The sequence below is a fragment of the Juglans regia genome, chromosome 5, assembly GCF_001411555.2.
Source record: "Juglans regia cultivar Chandler chromosome 5, Walnut 2.0, whole genome shotgun sequence".
Lineage (NCBI taxonomy): Eukaryota > Viridiplantae > Streptophyta > Magnoliopsida > Fagales > Juglandaceae > Juglans > Juglans regia.
The window spans coordinates 1,220,313-1,243,814 of NC_049905.1; the positions used below are offsets into that span (position 1 = coordinate 1,220,313).

The 23,502-nt window shown below is 37.4% G+C and overlaps 3 protein-coding genes and 1 pseudogene across 5 annotated transcripts; 3 read left to right on the forward strand and 1 right to left on the reverse strand.

Annotated features, from left to right (window-relative positions):
- The first annotated feature begins 246 nt into the window (after positions 1-246).
- Positions 247-8,419, forward strand: LOC108989243 (annotated as a pseudogene).
- Positions 8,420-8,913: 494 nt separating this feature from the next.
- LOC108989225 (cilia- and flagella-associated protein 20) lies at positions 8,914-13,139 on the reverse strand. 2 transcript variants are annotated; one of them, XM_018962781.2, is made up of 6 exons: positions 13,008-13,139; positions 11,773-11,836; positions 11,606-11,637; positions 10,786-11,027; positions 9,325-9,561; positions 8,914-9,205 (listed from the first exon to the last, which is right to left on the reverse strand). In XM_018962781.2, exons 2-6 carry the CDS (start codon positions 11,823-11,825, stop codon positions 9,197-9,199), a joined length of 573 nt encoding a protein of 190 aa, XP_018818326.1. In that variant the 5' UTR covers positions 11,826-11,836; positions 13,008-13,139; the 3' UTR covers positions 8,914-9,196. The 2 variants fall into 2 exon arrangements, with proteins under 2 accessions (XP_018818326.1, XP_018818311.1); XM_018962766.2 differs by having other exon boundaries at positions 12,983-13,092.
- A 1,946-nt stretch (positions 13,140-15,085) lies between these two features.
- Positions 15,086-20,218, forward strand: LOC108989290 (protein LNK3-like). Of its 2 annotated transcripts, none has more exons than XM_018962859.2 (6): positions 15,086-15,242; positions 16,083-16,490; positions 16,882-17,140; positions 18,689-18,805; positions 18,896-19,044; positions 19,516-20,218. In XM_018962859.2, exons 2-6 carry the CDS (start codon positions 16,438-16,440, stop codon positions 19,874-19,876), a joined length of 939 nt encoding a protein of 312 aa, XP_018818404.1. In that variant the 5' UTR covers positions 15,086-15,242; positions 16,083-16,437; the 3' UTR covers positions 19,877-20,218. The 2 variants fall into 2 exon arrangements, with proteins under 2 accessions (XP_018818404.1, XP_018818397.1); XM_018962852.1 differs by having other exon boundaries at positions 16,083-16,450.
- A 1,515-nt stretch (positions 20,219-21,733) lies between these two features.
- LOC108987410 (protein MIZU-KUSSEI 1) lies at positions 21,734-22,531 on the forward strand. Its single transcript, XM_018960320.2, has one exon. The coding sequence runs from the start codon at positions 21,734-21,736 to the stop codon at positions 22,529-22,531; it is 798 nt and encodes a 265-aa protein (XP_018815865.1).
- Positions 22,532-23,502: the final 971 nt, after the last annotated feature.

The following is a 23,502-nucleotide window of genomic DNA, read 5'->3' on the forward strand; positions in this document are numbered from 1 at the left end:
AATTTAATTCTATTTCACATAAATTTTGTATTTATTTAATTAAAAAAATTGTATAATATTTACATATTTTAATAGTTATAGAATATTTAAATACAATATAATTCTTTCAAAAAAATTAAAAAACTAATTTATTTCATATAAATTTTATATTTATTTATTTTTTAAAAAATTATATAATATTTACGTATATCATTTATCTGCCGTCCTAGCTTCGGTAAACCAAACAAAACGGCCCAGCACGCACTTGTGTCCCCGTGGAAGCGTCGGAAATCCCGCGCACAACCAGATCTTCAACGTCCAAGGAAATCCCGTAACGGCGTTAAAATTTGGCGGTAAAAAAACCTAACTCCGTGACGTGTCGAACCCTATTGCATGTGCCATGTGTCGGGCATGATCATGACCATGGCCATCCTGTTTTTCCCGCGCGGCCACACGTAAAGAGAGAGAGAGAGAGAGAGAGAGTGGGGGAAGAGAGTATAGGATTCAGAGCTCAGAGCCTTCTCCGGTCACGTCTGGATCCAACAAAAAAGGCCATCATCTCTCGGGTTTCTTCACCTGTTCTGTAGGGTTAGTGGGGGAGCTTGGGACTTGGGAGAAGAGATCAGAGAGCCAAAAGTCGTAAGCTTTTTTTTTTTTTCTTGTTCTTTTTTTTTTTTCAATTTGATTTTTGTTTGTTGAGATCTCAGTCCTGCTGATTGCTAATATTCGTTCTTGTTCATGCGAATTGTTTGAAAAAAAAAAGTAAAAGAAAAAAGAAACCATGCTCTATTTGTTCCTATTTTTAACAATTTTGAGGCATTTGCATTTTTTTAGGAAAGTTTGCTCTTTTTTTTTCCAGAGAAAGAAAAGATAAGTACTTTCGATATGTCAAATTTAATAATTGTTGTTTTTAGATATTCCATTTCTGGTCTTTTGTGAATTTGGTCTGTGCTTCGAAATTCAGATTGTCGCGGAACTTACATCGTTTTGGTGTGTTTAATGATATGTGTGGCCTTGCTTTATACATAATCTTTGAGCTTAATTAGTTCCATATTTGTTTCCTTTCAGCAATGACTTCAGTCAATGTACGCTCACTGCTTCTCTTTTCCGCAATTTTTCGTGTCATTCTAATCGTCTATGGAGAATGGCAAGATAGTCATATGGAGGTTAGATACATAGGATGTTGATTACCTTGTCTTTTCTGATGCTGCTGCTTTAATGGCTTCAGGAGATTCCCCTTACAAAAGAATGGCATATCGTTACTTTCCTTTGCTCGCTTTCGTGCTCATTCCAAATACAATCATTCATAGATCATGGGGGAAATTTCTCTTCTCAGCTTCTGGTATTGAACTTCGCTCTTCATAATTATATGCCTAAAGGGTGTGTGATTTGTAGAAATGTCCTTTGGCTGGTCTCAAATTTTTTGCCTTTTAGATATCAAAGCAAAAGGATATCACATGCTGGCTATGAAATTGGACATGGATTGAGGCTGCTAGCATATATGCGTTTTTTTTCATAGATTTTATCATTTCCTTTTTCTCCTTTTGTTGTCCTGAATCAGTATAGTATTACTCTCCATCGTGTTTTTCCCTCTCTTACATAAATCCATGTGCCACAAATAAAGAGTTTGGTGAAAGGATTTTCGCACTAAACAATATGTTTATGGTCATGTTTCAGATTTACTTGTGGGCTTGTTTATCCGATCTATTTGAAAGCTACTCAGGGTGCCTGACAATATATGCACCTATTCTGTAATGGTATGGCTCCTCGATCCATTTACCTTCACCATTGGAACCCGTGGGAACTGTGAGCCCATTGTTTGTGCCTTGATTCTATGGATCATTATCTGTGTTATGAATGGTATATATTCTACTTCCATTTCATTAGATTGCACCATGGTGTTTGCTACAAAGATGCCAGATTGTTAAGTTTCTGAATTTGTGTATTGACTGCTCAAAAGTGGTTAAGGGGCACTTACATGTCTGTGTGCCGGCAATATATATTAGAATAAAGAAACTTTAAATATTTCAAGGAACAATTCGTCTCAGCATGTCTTTGGGTGAGAATTCGGTTGTCTATAAACAAAACACTTGAGTCTCCCCTCCCCCTTTCCATTTTGTTTCACTAGATGCCATTTCGAGAGTTAAGTTGTTTTGAACTTGTAAATTAACGTAGGCATAAAGGTATATGTTACTGTTTCTGGGGATTCTAATTGTAGTCAATTTCAGATATAGGTGGAGAAGAAAGCAGAATGCTGGGGTTAAATGAGGAAAGTGTTTTGAGGATGTTAGTTGGCTTGGAGGAGAAGGTTGGCAGCGTGTTAGATGAAATCAGCTACCTAAAACGCTGCGTTAAGGGTAAGGCTGAGCTGACGGAGGTGGTGGGCCGTAAGGATGGGCCTGGAATGGGTCACGGCAGTGTGTTGGGCCTAGGCAAGAAGGCCGCAGGCCCTGTGAACGGCAGTGAGTTGGGCCTTGGCAAGGTTCAGGCCGCAGGCCCTATGAAGGCCTGGAGGGCGGTGGCTCCAGTTGGGTCGGGGAAATCTATCGGACCTGAGATATCGGATCAGAGACGGAACTTGCCGATAAGCCCATTACCGGTAACCCTGCCCGCACAGAAGTGGCCGACGACCTCGGTCGACCACTCTGGTGTGATGGTAACGAAGCTCCGACGGGAAATACCTCTGAGTCCGAGAAATACCTCTGAGTCGATAGCGGTAGAGAGTCCGAGAAATACCTCTGAGTCCTTGTCTCCAGGGATCTTGGCGGAGAATGGGCCTTCGGAGCTAAGCATGGTGGTCGAAGATACTATAGCTGTGCACGAGCAGCCTGGTCCGTGGGAAAGTGAGAAGTCCTTACGGGGTGAGGAGGTTACGCGGGAAATTTCTGATGAGGTTCCGTATGTTTCTCCACTGTTGGTGATGAGTAATCCTGATGAGATAATTTCTGGGAATGATATTCCTTTTAATAATATGGTTTTAAGTGGCGAAACAAATAAGTTGGGTGTTTCAGAATTGATTTTGTTCCCTAATAACAGTATGGGGGAGGAGGGGGCTCTTACTCCTCTATGTACACTCCCTCCCAGTGATTATGGGAGTTGTTCGACGAATTGGATTTTTAAAAAGGTAGAGGAGTTACAGAAAATTTTTGGGTCTCTTTTGGAGCTTATGAGGAACAATTTATGGCCCTCCTTGTGGCTATTGAAGCTAGTCGTTCGAAATTAGCTACAAAACAAGATAGGGAACTTAAACGCTTAACATGCTCCATCAATTATGATGTTAAGGATGGAAGTAGTGGAAGGGTTAGATCAAAAGGGAGGGGAAAGTTAAGTTTTAATGAAGCCTAAGATTGTTTCTTGGAATGTAAGGGGTCTCAATGATAGGGACAAACGTCTTAGTATCAAAGCTTTATTGAGATTGTGGAAGGGTGATGTGATATGTTTGCAAGAAACAAAGTTGGGTTTTATTGATAGAAGATTGGTGCGTAGTATTTGGGGATGTTCTTACATGGGTTGGTCCTATTTGGCTTCTCAGGGAGCATCAGGTGGTGTGTTATTAATGTGGGATAAAAGAGTGGTTGAGGCGATTGAGGAATGTGTTGGAGAGTTCTCAGTGTCGGTGTTATTCAAAAATGTGAGCGACGGGTGGATTTGGGCTTTTGCAGGGTCTTATGGTCCCAACATAGATAGAGATAGACGACGGTTGTGGGAGGAGTTGGCGGGAATACACTCTTTATGGGATGTGCCGTGGTGCATGGGGGGTGATTTTAACATTATTCGTTTTCCTAGTGAACGATCGGGGCATCATCGACACACTCAGGCCATGGTGGAATTCTTTGAGTTCATCTTTGATATGGATCTTATGGACCTCCCTTTGGTGGGGGGTGAGTACACTTGGTCTAACGACCGTGCTTGGTCGAAGTTGGATAGATTCCTTGTCTCGCCGCTATGGGAAGCCCACTATCCAGAAGTAAGTCAGAAAAGGTTAGCTAGAGTCAATTCAGACCATTTTCCCATTCTTTTAGATTGTGGGGGCATTCACGGGGGTCGCCGGTATTTCAAGTTTGAGAATATGTGGCTTAAGGTGAACGGGTTTGTAGAGATGGTGAGAACTTGGTGGACTTCGTACCAGGTTAGTGGCACTCCGAGTTTTATTCTTGCAGGAAAGCTGAAGGCTCTAAAGCAAGACCTGAAGAAATGGAACTTGGAAGTTTTTGGTCACACTGACAATCAAAAGTCTATTTTGTTGGAGGAGTTGCAGGAATTTGAGGATAAGGAATTATTGGGAAGGGCCTCTGATGAGGAGTTATTGAGAAAAGTAACGGTTGTGGCAGAGTTGGAAAGGGTTTTATTGTTAGAAGAGACTTCATGGCGACAAAAATCTAGAGCCCTTTGGTTGAAAGAGGGTGACAGGTGTACGAAGTTTTTTCACAAAATGGCTAATTCTCATCGACGTAATAATGCGATTGAGCTGTTACATTCAGGTACTCAGGTGCTATCTTCTTCCGATGATTTAGAAAGTCATATTGCACAATATTATGAGACTCTTCTTACCGAATCAGCAACTTGGAGGCCGAAGCTTGATGACTTACCGTTTGAGGCAATTGATCCGCAGCTTGTGAGTGTCTTGGAGAGACCCTTTGAGGAAGATGAGATTTTCAAGGTCATATCTGGTATGGCTAAGGACAAAGCGCCGGGTCCGGATGGTTTCTCAATGGGTTTCTTCCAAACTTGTTGGGATGTGGTGAAAGGTGATATCTTGCGGGTGTTCAGTGAATTTCATGCTTATCAAAAGTTTGAAAAATCACTTAATGCGACCTTTATTGCACTCATTCCTAAGAAATATGGGGCGTTGAATATTGAAGATTTTCGCCCAATAAGTTTGGTTAGCAGTGTCTATAAGATTATTTCTAAGGTCCTTGCTAATCGGCTCAGTCCAGTACTGGAAAATATTATCTCCAAGCCTCAGAATGCTTTTATTCGTGGGAGATATATACTTGATTCGGTGCTCATTGCAAATGAGTGTTTGGATGCTAGATTGAGGGAGGGAAGTCCAGGTATTCTTTGCAAGCTAGACATGGAGAAGGCTTATGATCATGTGAACTGGGATTTCCTTTTGTATTTGTTGAAGAGGTGTGGTTTTGGAGATAGGTGGATTTCTTGGATGCGTTATTGTATTTCAACGGCCCGATTTTCAGTGCTAGTTAATGGCACTCCTGCTGGCTTTTTTTATAACTCGAGGGGATTGCGACAGGGTGATCCGTTATCTCCCTTTCTTTTTGTCTGGCTTTTTTATCTGGTTTTCAAGTGGGAAATGGCTCTAGTAGCCCTTGTATCATTTCACATCTCCTTTTTGCAGACAACACTGTTGTTTTGTGAAGCGGATAGGAGTCAGGTCCAAACTTTGCGTGCATTACTACTTTGTTTTGAAGCAATATCAGGGCTCAAGGTGAAGCTTCACAAGTCTGAGTTGGTTCCGGTGGGTGTGGTCCCTAATATACGCAATCTAGCAAGTCTTCTGGGTTGCAGGGTGTCCTCGTTCCCAATGAAATATCTGGGTCTTCCGTTAGGTGCTACTTTCAAGAGTAGAGCTATATGGGATGGGGTGGTAGAGAAGATAGAGAAAAGATTGGCTGGATGGAAAATGGTGTATCTATTGAAAGGGGGTCGTCTCACTCTTATCAAGAGTACCCTCACAAACCTTCCCACTTATTTTTTATCTCTTTTTCTTATGCCTGCAGGGGTCGGGAATAGAATTGAGAAACTCTTTAAGGCATTTCTATGGGGAGGCTTAGGGGAGGAGAAGAAAATTCATTTGGTTAATTGGAAGACAGTATGTTCTCCAGTTGAGTACCGGGGGGTTGGGTGTGTGTAATTTGAGAACTTTTAATAAAGTGTTGTTGGAGAAATGGCTTTGGAGATATCATGTGGAAGGGGGTTTGTGGAGGGAAACTATAGATGCTAAATAGGTGTTGCTTGGGGTGGTTGGTGTTCTAAAGAAGTGAGAGGGGGGCATGGAGTGGGGCTATGGAAGTTTATAAGGAATGGGTGGATTAGTTTTGTAAATCATATTCGTTTTGTCGCAGGTGAGGGTAACCGAATCAGTTTTTGGCGGGATGTGTGGTGTGGAGAACATGCATTGGAAAGGGTGTTTCCAGCTTTATATCGTATTGCAGTTAATAAGGAGGTTTCTGTGGCGGATGTGCGATTATTTGCTCATGGTTCGCATCAATGGAATATTCTATTTAATAGAGATATTCATGATTGGGAATTATCTATGGTTTCAGATTTTTTCAGCTTGCTACATTCTGTAGGGTCTACTATGGTGCAACATGATAGCTTGAAATGGAGGTTCCAGGATCACAAGAAATTCACAGTAAATGCGTATTACAAAATTTTGATTTCACAGGACCATACCTCATTCCCTTGGAGGAACATCTGGAGGTCTCGCGTGCCCTCTAGAGTTGCTTTCTTTGTTTGGAATGCCGCCCTTGGGAAGATCTTGACCACGGACAATTTGAGGAAGAGAGGATGTGTTGTGCTGGATTGGTGTTATATGTGTAGAAAGAATGGAGAATCGGTAGATCATCTTTTACTACATTGTGAGGTAGCAAGAGGGTTGTGGGATGAGATTTTTCGACGGGTCGGTGTGGCTTGGGTAATGCCTAGGAGAGTGGTGGAGTTGATGGGTTGTTGGAGAAAATTGCAGGGCAGTCATCAAGTGGCAGCAGTTAGGAGAATGATTCCGTTGTGTATTATGTGGTGTATTTGGACAGAAAGGAATATGCGATGCTTTGAAGACAAGGAACGAACAATGATGGAGCTGAATAATTTTTTTCTGCATACTTTATTGCTTTGGTTTTCAGCTATTGTATTAAATGGGGATGATATTCATGAATTATTATCTTTAGTTCATCACTCATAGAATGTATTTAGGTGTTCAACAGTATACTTCCTGTGTACTAGGTACATGCCTATTTCATTCACATCAATAAAGTTTATCTCTTACTTATCAAAAAAAAGATATAGGATTCATAAGATATTTTTGAAGAATGTTGGGATTACCCTCCTATAATGGCTTGAAAGATTAGGATGAGAAGTAACCCTTGATGTCTAATGGCGACCATACATGAATCCTAAAGGCTTTGTAGTGTTTATTTGGGAGAGGAGAGGCAGGACAGGAAATGGCAGTGAGAAAGCTAAGGTTTGAAGATCTCTTTTCCACAGTTTGGTCGATTGGAGGTAAAAGATAGGATGCGGATGGTATTAGTTTCCAGGGCTGTCATTCTGTTGCCATCCAAATTTGTTTGGAAATGGAAGGACAAGAAAGGATCAACTCTGTTGCAATTACTTCTATGGCCTTTGACATTTCTACTTCTTAACCAGAGATGCATGTTCTATGAGGCTATAAAAGTCTATAAACTTAAAATGGTACTCTGTTTTCTCTTGTATTTAGGAACTGAAACAAACAATAGCCAGAGGCTTCTTCACTTTTCCTTCCTTTCCTTGCATACAATAATTTTTTTTTCTCTTCCCCTTCCCCTTTCCCTTTGATTACCAAACACAATGTTTTGTGGAGGCGGGTTGGGGTGGGGAATCTTTTTTCAACAAAGAGGGCAGTACCCCATGATTTTATTAAAAAACCCTCACTTATGGTAGAAGAATTTTGTGGTTTCAAATCCAAATACCTCGGCGGTTACATATGAGCAAAATAAGCTTCATCTTTACCTGGGATCTATTTCTTTATATCAGAAAGCTTGGTCTGAGGCCTTTGATGGTTACTTGGCACATTGTTTAATTTGTGGATCGAATAAATTTTTGTCTTCATGTAGAAAAAATTCTATATGTTTGCTTCCTACACTCCTGATGGTTGAATGTTTCTGGTTTACAGGTGATGTGTTACAAGCTGCATTTTGGTACGGGCTTGTTGTCCATTTTAGAATTTATCCCATCATCTATTCACTTCCTGTTATCCTTGTTCTTGATCCACACTTGTTCCATTCTGGTCAGAAGCCAGTCGTTAGTAATTGGACTGGCTAGTCAAGGAAAGTCAACCCGCAGCTGAACGGATGTGACCTATAACTACAATATAAGGCAAGAGATTTACGTTTGGGTTGATATCTGGGATTGTTTTCCTCTCTTTCACTGGTCTTTTCTTCTACTTAGATGGGTGGGATTTCTTACATGAGGCACTGCTGTACCATCTTACTCGTACAGATCCAAGACCAATTTCTGATCTACTTCTATCGCATATATCTCCATTATGAAAATGAGATTTCCTTGCTGGAAAAGCTCCTCTCTTTTTAGCCTCAGTTTATGGTACAACTGGTTTTCATTTTCTGCTTTGCGCAGGACTTGCTATTCTGTTTTTTTGTGCAGACGGTGGCCTTTGTAGCATGTTAATTGATTTCTAAATACATGTTTTATACTTATTTTGGTGGAACCTTGTGATACTTCCTTTTATTTTCTTTACCTTTGGATTTGAATGCCACCTAGTATTTCCCTTGACTAAATTTGACTTCTGTAAAGTTATCTAGCATAAAAAACAGAGCTTCAAAAGTCACATGCATGATCCTCACATAATTGTTGGATGTGTTGCACCAATTGTCTGGGCAGGCAATCATGTCCAACGTTGGGGATATTGACCGGACTTGGCTTACAAAGATAACCAGGATAAGCTAGAAAAAAGCTTTGAAAAGGATCAAATTTAGCGTACACTCTTTCAAATTCAGAGTCTTCTTCGTTGGTCAGATGTCCTAAATTTGAAAAAAAGTTTCTGATGTTAACGAAGCATCTAAAATAAATGCTAATAAGATATGGACTTCTCTCTAGTGGGCAATGGTCACCTAGCACATGCCGGAGGCGTTTGTTTCTCTACATTTCAATGCCAAGGGTTGAAACCTAGATTAGTGAATCCATTGGCACAAGCCACCAAAGTGTAAAAATTCTTTAAATGTACACGTGGTAGAATGCCACTAGAACATTAACAAAGATAAGCAAGGGAATTCAGACTTAAAATTCCAAACGTATAGCATGCACATGATCAATCCAACTCATGCTCCTATATTCAGATACGGCAGGTAAGCTCTATCTGTGGATCATCTTATAAAGATAGATAAGAGGAGATTAATTGGCAGTAAAAATGGTACATAATATAGATCTCAAAATCCAACTCTTTCCGCTATAACCGCTTGTGGAGCCTCTCCTGTCGTGAAATTTGTCATGCTTTCTGCAATATGATCATTAAATAAAAACTGTCGATTTCAAAAAGAAATAAGAAGGTACAAAACGTACATATCATATTCTATAAAAAAAAATAGTGAGAGCATATAATTGATTAGTTATTACCTGCATGGGCAGATACAACTTAAACTCTGGTGGGAGCTCTTCCTCTGAGTATAGGCGGTCGGAGAAATATATCCTCCTCAGGCGGCAGTTTGCATGAACCTGAACACGCAAAGTCTCGACATAGTTGGTCCCATAGGCTCTCCTGGTAAAATCAGCTAGATTCAACTGAATTTGATTCCAGCCCTCGTCCATCCTCAGTGGCATGGTGCAGATATATGGTTTCACTCGAGTGACAGCCTACAAAAATAAAGAAAATAAGCACTCCACATACTTAGATTTATTAAATAACATACATACTTTATTACAGATGGGAGCTCTACATCACCAAGCCAGGATGTTACAATTAGCATTCAGAGTCGAACCATTTAATAATGAATTTATGAAAAGAAATCCACATATATATTTCCACATATACTCGCAATAAGTCCATGCTTCCCAGATGATATGCAGCAAACACCAATATTGAGTGCCTTCATAAATTTCCATGCTTCCTAGGAGCTACCTCTAAAAACAATAATGAATTATTTACCAAAACTGTTCATTGTCCAACATCTACATCCAAGTTGCAGGAGAAAAAAATAACACAGCGGTTAATGCAACCATTAAAATTTAGATCACAGAAGACAACTTCAAAATGCTGCCTAGGAAATCCTATTTAAATTATGTTTTTCCAAGTGGGTGAATCCACTAACCCCATCATGCAATCTCCAACTAATGAACAAATGGTTTAGCTATGTGATAACAACAATGTTCCAGTAAATTTAAACGTCAATAAATCTCAGCACGATCTTAAAATCTTCCCATTCCTCACTCACCGACAATCCAAGCTCGAGGTAAACCTAGACACCTTAGGTCTCACCAAATTAAAATGAATGGACCAATTAACATTTCTCAAGATACTCTCTCCATACAACTAACATATCACTTCAAACAGCATAAAATATAGTACTAGTCTCATATCTTATTATCTAGAAAAGGTAACAAATTCATATACAGAGAGTAAGGATGATTATATAATTAAATATGACGAGAACTGCCAAACTTAGAGATGGAGATGAAATATAACATTGCCAATTCCATGACCCTCTCAAATGGTCCATAGGCCTCCCGGTATGAAATAGGGTATACTATATGAACTGGAGAGGTTTAATGTCACCAAGTTCACAACATGACTACCAAAATCAATTTGTAATGCCAAAATACTACATTAGCTACATCTAGATATTAGCTCAAGGGTAAATCGTTACAACTGAACTAACGATACATATTTTGTACTAATTATTCTTATCACTAACAACTATTTCTTCAGAACAATTATAAACAAAAGTGGTCACATCTTACCAAAATCTTCTCCAGAATGGACAACGTACAAGCAAAGGCAAATAAAGAAGAAGGGGTAGGGGTTGGGGAGGCTATATGGAGAAATAAATAAACCGCAAAAACATGGGCAGACTTACACACTTGAAAATTAGAAGCTCGGAAACGCCGCCTGACATTCTTATCATCCAAAACTTGAATCTCAAATGTAAAATATTTCTTTAGATTCTTCACAATCACGACCAAAAATGGTAGTTTTATACCAAGTGTTGCAGATGGGTCAGCTGGGCATGTGATGTATGTGGATTGTATATTTGATCCAACTATTTCGAGGACATTGGATTGTATGTCTTCATCCTGCAGTCGCTTTACATGGCCATTGACAACTGAAAAAAAAAAAACAACACAGATGGTGCACTTGGCATATTAAACTGAAGAAAAGAAAAAGGTGCTCACCAGCAGATGACAAGTGATCCTAGGAGCCAAATTAAAGGCCTCATGAATAGCGAACTTCAAAGAAAAAATCTTAAAATAACTACCACTCCAAACTCATTAATATGCACAAGAAAATATCATGCCTTCAGACACTTGGCATACCAAAAAAAAATGTAAAGGAAACAATGATGCAATGCAAATCTCATCGAAAAATTATGCATGGAATGTTTTCTAACAGTAGAAGGAAAAGATATCAACCAAAGCCACATCTTATACCACCCACTAGCCTAGTGGTCAAGTGAAGAGCTTGTGAGCTGTAGACAGAAACATCGTGGGTTCAATTTCACAAGAGCAGTTCTCTTGGATTACCTCAATTCGTTTACTCCCTAAGTGTGGATCTGAATAATAGCCTTGCCTTGGTGACATCTATGTCATTAAAAAAAAGCTACAACTCCCACTAAATTTCAGCTTGCAACCCACAAAAAGCTAAAAATATCTTAGAACATAAAACTTAGCAAAACCCACCCACCTTCTTTGTCCCATATCTGTAAAGGTTTGCTCCTGTAATATCAAACAAAGGAAGAGCTTCAGAATCAAAATTTCAGCATAAAAACTTTAATTTGGATAACAAGAGTTTCTTTTAATCAGTAATTTGGATAACGAGACATCAAATAAAGAAACAAGAAAGCAACGTACCCAAGGCTGTATAGAATGGACAAAAATCCAGACTGGAACGTGTTCTTAAACATTTTCACTTGATCTGCAATGAAAATATTAAAAATGTAGAAGTGCACATACACAGCCAAAATACCGATGTGTGAAGTTCTTTGATGAGATAACGAATTGATTCAAAACAAATCTAAAAAATATAACAAAAGTGCTTCTCAAGCTTATACAAATTTGGAAGGCACATCATTACAATGTGCCAAATCACAACTTTCAAGTATCAAAACTTTTTCTGCAAACATTCATGCGTTACTCTTTCCATAACAGTGTCGAGCCTTTAAAACCCAAACATTATAGAACACACTTATAATTGCGTGTGGCCACAAATACCGAGTGTCATTGTATGAAAATCCCACAAATCTCAACATGAGGATACAATTACATATTGGCGTTCCATGTCTAATATAAGCACAAAATTACATGCGCTTTGAGTTTCTTTGTTTATAAATGTTAAAACCAAAATGAGAACCGTATGTATAAAGATTTAAGCATGGGTCTAAAATGGCGACTCTCCACCCTTTTTCCAATAAATAAAGCTGCACCCTTTACGGTCCAAGATTATGTAAAATATAACCATCCATCGCTGGAGTTAGTTTGAGCATCAATTCCAGATACTATAGCAAAAAAAATATGGTTTCTCCTCATATGATAGATTTCCCTGTCTCTACCTACATGAACAGATCTTCAATGAAACAAAGCGAGCCATCAACCACACCACAAGTTGAAAGATCACAAGCTATAACTAGAGCTAGTTGATGTACTAGAAAAATAAAAAATGGCATAACTAGAACTAGTTGATGTGGTGATAAAATAAAATAAAACCCCACTACCAAGACGTTCTAATAAGTGTATCAACAAAATAATCCAAGCTTAATAAAAAAACTGCGCGTATTCTTTTGTTAGAAGACTATTCACAACCGGAAAGTATAAAAAGTTACGAAATACTATAGAGATTGTTCAAATTGGATACGTAACATAAATAAGAAAAATGGAGGGGAAAACTATGAGATTTTGAGAAAAAAATCCAAACATTGTTTGTAAAGAACAGATTATAATCATTCAAACCCAAGTTTCATCAATCCGTCGATGGAAACCTAGCTGCTACATGCAAAAACTTGATATGCAAGGCGTAAGAGAATATGTAACAGGCGAAAAGAAAGAGAGAGACGAACTGAATTACATAAATGTAAGGTGAAATCATGTACCAGCTTGTTTGATTCCCAGTAAAAGACTTTATCGGGAAAGAGTGCCGCGGGGTTTGGTTGGAGACGAGAGAGAGAGAAAGAGAGAGAGAGAGAGAGTTTTTCTTTTTGAAAAGGCTCACTGGAAACTAGCATGGGCTGGGGCGGGCTTCCCTGGTTTTTGGGCCTCCTTAAAAAAAACCAAAAAAAATGAATTAGTTAAAGTTTTATTTTTGGGCTTATAGACCAACGACTGATCTTGATAATAAGATAAGATAAGATAAGATAATTATAAATAAAATAAAATAAATATTATTAAAATATTATTTTTAAAATTATTAATCCAAACCAATCCTAATTTTACTTTGAAAGTCCAAGTAAGCATAACAATGCACTCCCCATAAAGAAAAGTTGTAGCTATAAAAGAAAATTTATAATTTAACTAATGTATTTTATAAAGTATATTCATGTAAGAAATATTTTTTAAAATTTTTTCTTGATTAAAAAACTTTCTTATAAAATAAAATAACGTACAACTTTTATTTTACGAAACATTTATAATAGAGTAATAATAAATATAAGTTTCAAATAGATAAATTTCATGCATTCTCTTTATAAAAAAAAATAGATCGCATTAAAATATAATAAGTTTTTTATACTTTTTTTAAATAGGGTTTACTTTGTTACAAAAGGATTTTAAGACACTTGTCTATTTTAAATTTGTACAAATCATTCATATTTCTTATAATTGAAAACATTAACATACTAATTATTTCATGTGCATGTGACCCCAATCAGATGATATGCAAAATTGATTATTAGTTCTTGATCTCCTTTTTTTTTTTTCACAAACATATACGCTTTTTACACTGTGAATATCATAAAATCTAATTTGTAAAAAAAAAAAAATTCAACTTTTTTTTTTATAAATTTAATATTATTAGATAATGTGAATGATATAAGTAACTTTTGGACACTAATTTGCAAATAAAATATCTCTTAAAATTGGTTTGGTGGGCGATCATGATGAGTGGTATATGATTTTGTACCAAAACATAAGTGTCGGTCGTATAAAAACAAAATGCCCACGTGTCATACTTACGTGTGTATATGATCTTCATCTAATGCAGTGCGGGTCCCAAATAAAATGTCTAGGCTTGTCTGAATTGAGACACAAAATTTTTATTTTATTTTATTATTATAAATTTATGAAATTTTTATATAAAATATAATAAATAATTTAATTTTTTTAAATTTTAAAATAATAATAATATTAAAAAATAAAATTTTAAACTTTTATCTAAAATTAAAATTCTCATCTCACTATCTAAATCTACATTTTAATTAAATTTAGATAGAGAAACAATTTCAACTCATTTAATCTTATCTTATTTTATTATTATAATTTTCTTAAATTTTTATATAAAATATAATAAATAATTTAAAATTTTAAAATTTTAAAATAATAATAATAATATTTTATTCAACTTTTAACTTTCATCTCAACTCATCTAATTTCAACTTATTTTCTTAACCCAATCTTAAAATATAATAGGTGGGCCACCATGATAGTGTTGTATGATTTTGTACCGAAACATAAGTGTCGGCCCTATAAAAACAAACAAAATGCCCATCTGTCATACATACGTATGTATATGATCTTCATCTAATGCAGTGTGGGTCCCAAACTCGTGTAGTGTAATCCTCAGGCAGCACCGTTTTGCCTGTCCCACTGTTTCAGTTTGCTGTCCCTCCTCATGTGGCTTAGCGTAACTTCGTTGTGCTCAGACTCTCCCGTATTCAACCACGTGTCATCTAGACCCATTTTGGCGTCGCCGCGTGTATAGAAGAAGTGACACGTGGACCCATGTTAAACCTCTACGTACTCAAGCTGGTGGTCACGGATCCTCATACCAAAATCCATGTTGATCCTTATCTTCATAAAGTGGGACTGTTTTCTGCCACGTGGACCAATGATAGTGCAGTTTTCTAGGGAGGGTTCTCAGCCACCAATCTCTGCTTACTCCTCAGCCACAAACACATCAAGTTTCTCTTTCCTTGTAATTGGAATATAAATTTGGCCTCAAAAGCCACAGCCGCCTCTGTTTTTAGTTTCTAGCTGGTACACGCCAAAGCTCATTCACCAAGTATAATCATATCTTGTGTCACTCATTTCCACCAGTTTTCTTTCATCTGGGTTGATTCTTTCTCTGAATCAGGAACTGGATCTTTCTCATTTTCTCAAATAAGCTTCCCAAGGTGAGTTTTTTCCTTCGAATATTTCATCTGGGTTGCTAATCTATGTTCAAGTGCATGATAAAGTAATGAATCTTGTACCGTGATATTGTTTTGAGCAGAATTTCGATTCTTTCAGAGTCTTTGATTCTGTAGACCTGGAGACTTTTTTCCTTCTTTGTTTTTTCCTAAATCATTCTTCTTAACTTATCTGGTGATACATTGCTTCTTGTGCTATATTTTTCTTTTTCAGTTACATGAAAAGTGTAATATATATATATATTTTTTTTTCCCGAGAAAAAGTAGGGAAAGGAAAGAAACTAAGCTTCCAAAGTACTTTAGAATTATCATCTGAGAACAGATTATTTTTCAACCTTTACTCAACTGAGCAGCGTACAGATGCCTGGTTAAGTGAAGGCCGGCTATTTTTTGTTCCTTTTTATAAAAATAAAGAAACCGAATATTACGAGTTTTTTTACTGAGAAGACACTTTGTATAGCGGTTCTTGTTGTACCATGATTCTATAAGTACTAGGTTTAAACTGGGTAATCTTTTACTCATTTTCTGGGGTTCTCCCTTTTAGTAGAGTTGAAAAGGTGTTAATTGATTTTACATCGTTTACCGGTTGAAGAAAACAGAAAGGAAGCAAAGTATAGAGAATTTCATATATCTCTGTGTGTGTGGGTCTAATCCCTTAAGGCTAGATCTGCTTGATCACCACTAATACATTATCTCTTAAGTGACGCTTTTGTTCAGTTACTTATTAAAAACATGCTCTTTTCTACAATGATAATTTGATTTGTAATTGATGGAGTGCATGATATATGGTTCTTATGCTCCTTTCCTCTTCTTTTTTAATCTCAGATCAATCTTATGGATTGGTATTTTGGGAGTGGGATCAATGAGCTTGTTGTCCCCAAATACCAAGAATTATCAGATAGGCTTCCATCACCAGACAGCTGGTCAAAATGGGGAATAAGTGCATTCAGGTCACCTAACAAATGCTTTGTCATGGATTCAAACTTGAAGGAACAAGAACTCGATTTGGATGCTAACAGTTTATGCAACCAAGCTGAGTTGGATGATCTCCATGATAAAGATCAGTCCAGTGGTTCAAGCATATGTGAGGGATTGTCGGAGAAGTATTTTCAAAGGAGATCACTTTCAGATGATCGGCCCGACTTCAAGCTTGAGGACTTAGCAGGATACGAACAGATGAATGACATTTTCTTGTACAAGCGTAACTTCTGGGATTTACTTGAGTTACTGCATGTAGGAATTTTGTTAACAGCTTTGACTTGACATATTAATATATGGCATTGTGGGAAGCCCAATGGAAATTAGATTTCTCCATGTTTATTTCTCCATGTACTGCACGTACCCTTCCTCAAGATTTGGGCCATTTCAAACCATGGCAGCACTAGAATGATGGTTAAGATCTGCAAAGCATGACTTGATCAATTACCATCAGTTTTAGGGCTTTCCATTCTCTTTAGTTGTCGCATTTTAAAAAATATATTTACATATTATGTGCCATTTGCAACACAATTGAGCCATTTTCAATGTCCGTCCATTGTCCAAATTCATGCATGTTTGGTGTATGTGAGTGATGTATTCATCTTCTTTTTTTGACTTCATCTCTTCTGGTTTCCATTTAATGCAGGAGTTCCTTACTTGAAGATCTGCCGGAGACGGAAACTTTAGATGAGCCATTTTACTTTTCTCCTGTATCCCAATGTGGTGTGATGTCTGGGGACAATCTAGATTCAGAAAGTGTGCGGACCGATGATAATGATACTGTGGGAAGGTCAATGCATCTCAAAAGAAATGCCTTTTCTTCATTAATGGGGTGGGATAATCGAGAAACAACTGCTGTGCATATTCCATGCTACTCAGATCAAATAGACTGTCCACCTGTAAAGGTTAGATTTTTCCTTCTGCTGGGTGAAGCGCTAATTTATCAATTGACATTGGTGTTTGTAACAAAATCTGGACCAACATGCATGGTTTATGTTTTTGGAACTATCAAGTGGTCTGGTTCCAGGCATGGACTGTTGGTCTGCAGACAAGCCTGATTAGCGAAGAATGTATGTTCCTTCATCTCTTGAAGAAAATGCATATTGAATGTACTTCACAGATGGTATTAGCCTTGCAATACTAAGTTTTTCTTCTGGTATTGCTGAGGTATGTTGATGCTTGGACAGCTGAAAGTTCAAGTTTTCTGCCTATTAGCTTGACTTTATTGTTTCCTTCAACATTAGTAGCACGTAAACTCTCTTTATTCTGTTTCAGACGCAAAACCCATAAATTTGGATGGTGTAAAGTATTTCCTGTACTTGTTTATGCACGAATAACGAGTTTGTTCTTATTACTTGTGTGTATTCTGTTTTTTTTTTTTTTTTTTCCTTTTTTTTCCCTTCTAAGTATTATATTAGCACCTTGCTCTTTATTTCAACATCTTGATCTACAGGGTTATTCGCTTCAAAATGAATCTTATACATTCCAACATTCAGTGATTTTGTTATATCGTTTTCTGGTTTGAAAACTTTAACACTTTGCTGCAAAATTGATCGGGAGGTTAAAGTGGGTATTCAAATTGTGGTTACTTTTTTGTTCATTTTCAAATACCTCTAGCCAATCATAATTGTCCATGTTCAATACCTTTGCTTAAGATTTTTGTGAAGAAAACTTTTAGCCAATTATTCGTTAGAAATTCAACTCAACTTGTCAATCCAACTACTTTGGATTGCGCAAGTTAATTTAGAGCTTGGGGATAATTCAAATGTGGAGCAAAACTTGGAGGTTTTGTTCACCTCTGTAATGCTTTTCAGAGCATTTTCTGATTCCATTGGCTTTCAAGCACATGTGCATTATGATAGTTTTGGTGGTGAGGCGTGTTTTCTCTCAATATTTTTACACATTGCCCTGTCAAGTAACTGGTATCCATGTTGGATGCACCTCCAAAGGCTGAGATTGATGATGCTTTCTAGTATAAAGTTTACTCAAAGATCCATAATCTCATAGCAACGAAATCGAGGACTGAGTACTCTTTGCCTCTTGGTCAGGTTATTCTTTGGGTTGAACTCTGTTGTGAGCGTCAGACTTTTATAATAGCTACTATAATCCTTAGATTTCTACTCGAACTTGAAAAATGAGTATACCAGGTTTTGTGTAAGCAGGATGATGTAGTAGATTCATTTTGTAGAGCATGCAGGATTAACCTTGCAATGCCTAGGTGCTAACTGAGAATTTCTACAGGAAATCACATTCTAGAAACAGTGTCTTTTGAGTGAACTTTGCATGCCACATGTTTTATTTTAGTCTAGGGTGCAAAGAATGGAATTGCAGAGAGAGAGAGAATATGTTCTCTCCACTATTATTTGTTCTGCATTTACTGCAAATGTTGTCTTTTTTTCAATACTTGTTTGAAGACACGCAAGATTAGTCAATCATCTTAATTTTCTTTCAAGGGGCCGTTTGGAGAAGACATGGTCTCTTGTGAGCAGCACAGCATGAAGGGAAATTTTGGTGAGGAAACATCTCCTGAAGAATCTGTATTGCAGGAGCTTGAGATGGTGATGGTACAGGTGAAAACTAATAACTCAAGCTTTTTATCTATATAACTAGGGGAAACTCCATTATTGCTCATCAAAGTTCTCTCTTTCACTTTTAAGTAGTTGACGGAGAAGACCCGGATCTGCTTTCGAGATGCCTTGTTTCGCCTTGCAAAGAACTCGAAACAGCACGGCATGGCAACGGAGAGGGAAGATGGATACATTGCCATGGAAAAGCCCCCTCCATGGACACCCCATGATATGACAATGAGGTACGGTATAATTTCGCTGCCTTTTTGTTGTATATCAATAGTATACTCCCTATGTATTTGGACTGTGCCTACTTTTCTATCAATAAAACTTTATTTTTACCTATAAAAAAAATTATGTTGACTGTGTTCCAGAATCCCCATGTAAGTTATTCACTGTCAATGATTTTACAACGGTGGAATTACAAGTCAGAGGCATCATCTATGGCAATAGGACAAATCTCGTTTCTTTAATATATTTTAAAAAGTTCGGGAAGTTCAGTGATAGCCAACTGTTCCTTTGATTCCTGAAGAAATAATCTTATTCCAGCAATAAGACAAATCCTACCTCGTTTGGTGTTCTAAAAGTTCCTTCTACCCTTGCATGGATTTAAATTTCCGTGTGGTATTAACGGTTAACCCCATTATTAGGACAATCTCTTTAATATGTTTGCAGTTGACCTCTCTTGATTCAAACATATATTTCATATTCAGGACTGGAGGTAAGAAAGCAATGGAATCTGAGACTAATGCCATTGACCGAGCCATTGCAAACCTCATGTTTAATGAACTGAACTTCAGTACAAGAGAACATTCCAGTGCAGCATCAGTAAACTCCAATGGAGGCGTTGTTGGAGACAACGCACCACCAGTAAACTCCAAGCAAAATGTCGCCAGATCTACCAGACCAACGAATTACAGCTTGAATCAACCCAAAGTCCGACATGTTCCACTCCAATCAATTTCACCAGATGATGCTGAAGTTCCAACGCTTGCTCAAACAGACCTGCTGCAAGCAACGAATTTACACACAGATTTCTCAAGAAATACTACAGAGTATACTGAAAAGATTTAAATAAGCCTACTAAACAAGTGCTGCAGAGAAGGGAGATCTTTGATACTGGAGTTTGGTTATTTGACATAATGGTGAAGGCGATCTGCATGTAGATTGTCACGAAATCAGACCTTTGTGTAGCAAGAGAAGAGAGCATGAGACAAATTCTATAATTTGCGTTTTACGATTTGCATGTGTATATACATATACCCTTTATAGTTATTTTGTGCACTGCACGATAGCCAAGGTCTTATTGTACCAGCCCTAGCATACTGATGCAAATAGTGTAAAATGATGACTGCTACAACAGCATCTTATATTAACCCCCGATATAAGAACATTACTAATATTGCTTTGATTTTATTGCAACTTAAAGTACCTTAGGAATGTCCCCCATGGATCATACCATGCATGCCTTGAGAGAAAAATCTTATGAGAAATTCTGTGTCGGCATAATGACCCCCCAGTACTGACCAAAGTTTGCATCTTGGAGCTGTTCTTAGACTTTTAGTGCCTATCCATAATGCCGGTCTGCCGGTGGTCCATTAATTTGGCCACCTCAACGTACAGATACATCGTATGTCAACCCCCACTAAGGTTGACCCCAAAAAGTTGGAGTTTTCACAAGTACATAAGCCAACAAGTCAACTCGAGGGCAGATGCAATCTTTCAAAAACCAACCTTTTTCATCAGAGCAGTATACTGGGAGATTCAATAACCAGGGAAAAAAGTAAATGAAAGCAAAAGAACAGGTTTCTAGGTATTTTTGAAGTGGAAAGTAGATTTTTCGTCTGCCAGATTTAAAATTAATGAACTATGTCACCCGCCATATGCAACAGCAAGGCTACAAAGAAAGCCTCAAATGAATGCAGAACTCTGAGCTAATTGTATCTTGAGCTAAACAAATCGATCCTTTTCATTTACCAAAACTGAATTACAGCCTAACCATAAGCCAGAGCAATAGTTATATCAAGAAATATAGACACACTTTCCACCTTAAGAAAAGAAAAGTAAAGAGAAACACCAAGCTTGCTAGGGTCCGAGGTCAGTCCCAACGTGCATCCCACAACTACTTACTCTTCATATATCCCACCCCCACGTACGACCCCCCAACAAGGCCATCCATTCCACCCACCAAGCTAGTGCTTCTGACCCCCTTTTGTGAACAAAGTTGATAGCTATATGTTATCAACTCATATATATTTAACAGCAAAAACGTTTATACTGTAGGTATCTGGTGCATGTATTGCCATCATGGAACTGACGATTTGTTAAAAAAAATATATGGAAAGCCTTTGGAAATCATAAAGCTACGTTACTACATTAATGAATCATGAGTTAACACTTGCATGGATACATAAATATTATTTATGTAATATTGGTGATGGAGAATGAGAAATTCGAATTGATATATAGTATTCAGATGAATATGACTTTTTTTTTTCTAAGCAGGATGAACATATCATACATACATACATATATATTATATATATATATATGGTATAAGAATGTGAGGACTAGCTTTGGGAATGGCCAGTAGGCATGTTTGCTGACACTGCAGCTAGCACAAGAACCAGACATGGGCTCACACGTCGAAGCCGTTTGTTTCCCATAATATATTACTTGCATTGACATAAACCAATTTAGCTAATTACTAAACTACAGCCTAACCATAATCCAGAGCAAAAACAACAACATTTGTCCACCTTTAAAATAAAATAAAACCTCAAAAGGTGAAGGGGCTGTCCCTACGTGCATCCCACAACTATTTCTTCTTCATATACACCACCCCCACGACCACCAACAAGGCCATCCACCCGCCAAGCTCATCTCATCAAAGACCCACGCGCGCCTATACAATTCAATTATATCGCATACATGGCGGCGCCGCAACCACATGAATCGCAACTATCACCAAAGCTGCCACCTCCACCTCGATTGAGAGCAAGTAGTACTAGTACTAGTTCCCCAGCCACAACAACAGCACCATCCCCAACGCGGCCGCCGCCTGTCTTCCTCCAGCCTTCCCATAAACGAAGTCCATCCAAATCCACTAGGCTTCTCAGACGTTTTCGTTCTGTGTTTCGGTCATTCCCGATAATAACTCTCCCGTCCTGCAAGATCCCCATCTCGTTCCACGTAAGTCGGCTCCATGACCACAATGGCCACATTCATGGAGGGACGCACATGACCGGTACCATTTTCGGGTTCCGTAAGACTAGGGTGAACCTTGCAATCCAAGAAACTCCAAGGAGTCTTCCTATTCTTCTTCTTGAGCTCACAATACCGACGGGGAAACTTCTACAAGACATGGGAATGGGACTTGTTAGAATTGCATTGGAATGCGAAAAGCATCCCAACGAGAAGACCAAGATCATCGACGAGCCGATATGGTCGTTGTACTACAATGGCCGAAAATCGGGTTATGGTGTGAAGAGGGAGCCAACAGACGATGATTTGAACGTAATGCAAATGTTGCATGCAGTGTCAATGGGAGCAGGTGTTCTACCCAGCAAAGTGATGACTTCGGATCATCAGGCGCAGGATACTGAGTTGATGTACATGCGAACGCAATTCGAGCGGGTGATTGGCTCAAAAGACTCCGAAACATTTTACATGATGAATCTTGACGACAACAACGGGCCTGAACTAAGCATCTTTTTTGTTAGGATCTGATGATCCCATATATGGAAATCGAGAGCTAGGCAATTAAGTTATCATGATTTGCATCAAAAAGTAAACTTTTCATGCAATCGAGATTGATCATTGTATCATAGCAAATGATATTTAGTTATAACATTCTGTGTACATCACATGACATGCATCATGCATGTAGTGCCAAGAAGGATATATATATATATATATATATATATATGTTGAAAGTAGCTGTGTTGGTGCCAAGCAGATATGTTGCTTCTGGCAATTATCAGAGGCCCCTGCAGGCTAGCCAGGGAATTACCTCAAGAACTGAACTGTGCCATAATATTGTTAATTATTACCAGTGTTTCGTTAGAGTTTTTGTTGTCTTTGGGAACAACGGAAAAGAGCCAAAAACAAGTACGTACTTTGAAACATCCATTTTTATTTTCCTTTTATAATTGACGAACTGTACGTACATTTCAGTGAACGCGGACGAAAGTTCTCAGCCAAAAAAAAATAATAATAATAATATTAGATATAGAAGGTATAAATATCGTTTAATTATTTTAAAAAAATAAAATTTAATAATAAAAAAATAATTTTATGAGATGCCTAGTTTGCATGCTCAAACATTATATGTCATATATTATCAACAATTATCGTAGTTTACTTTTCAAATATTACTCAAACAGTATAACATATTTTTTAATTTTTAATTTTCAATATTTTTATCTGTTCATTAGTATCTAATTATTATTCAAGCATAAAATTCAATAAATTTTTTTAAAATTTTTAAATAAAAAAAGTACATGCAATTTTTTTCCAAATTTCAAAATAAAAAATAATATTAAATATTTAATTATATTTAAATAATTTTTAACTTTATAATATTTTTAATCATTTTTTTTTCCTTAAAATCTTATAAAATATCGTAATTAAAACTATTTCACTGCTATATATTCAAAAACTATTTCATTACTATTTATATAATTCATGTTTAGCTGTAA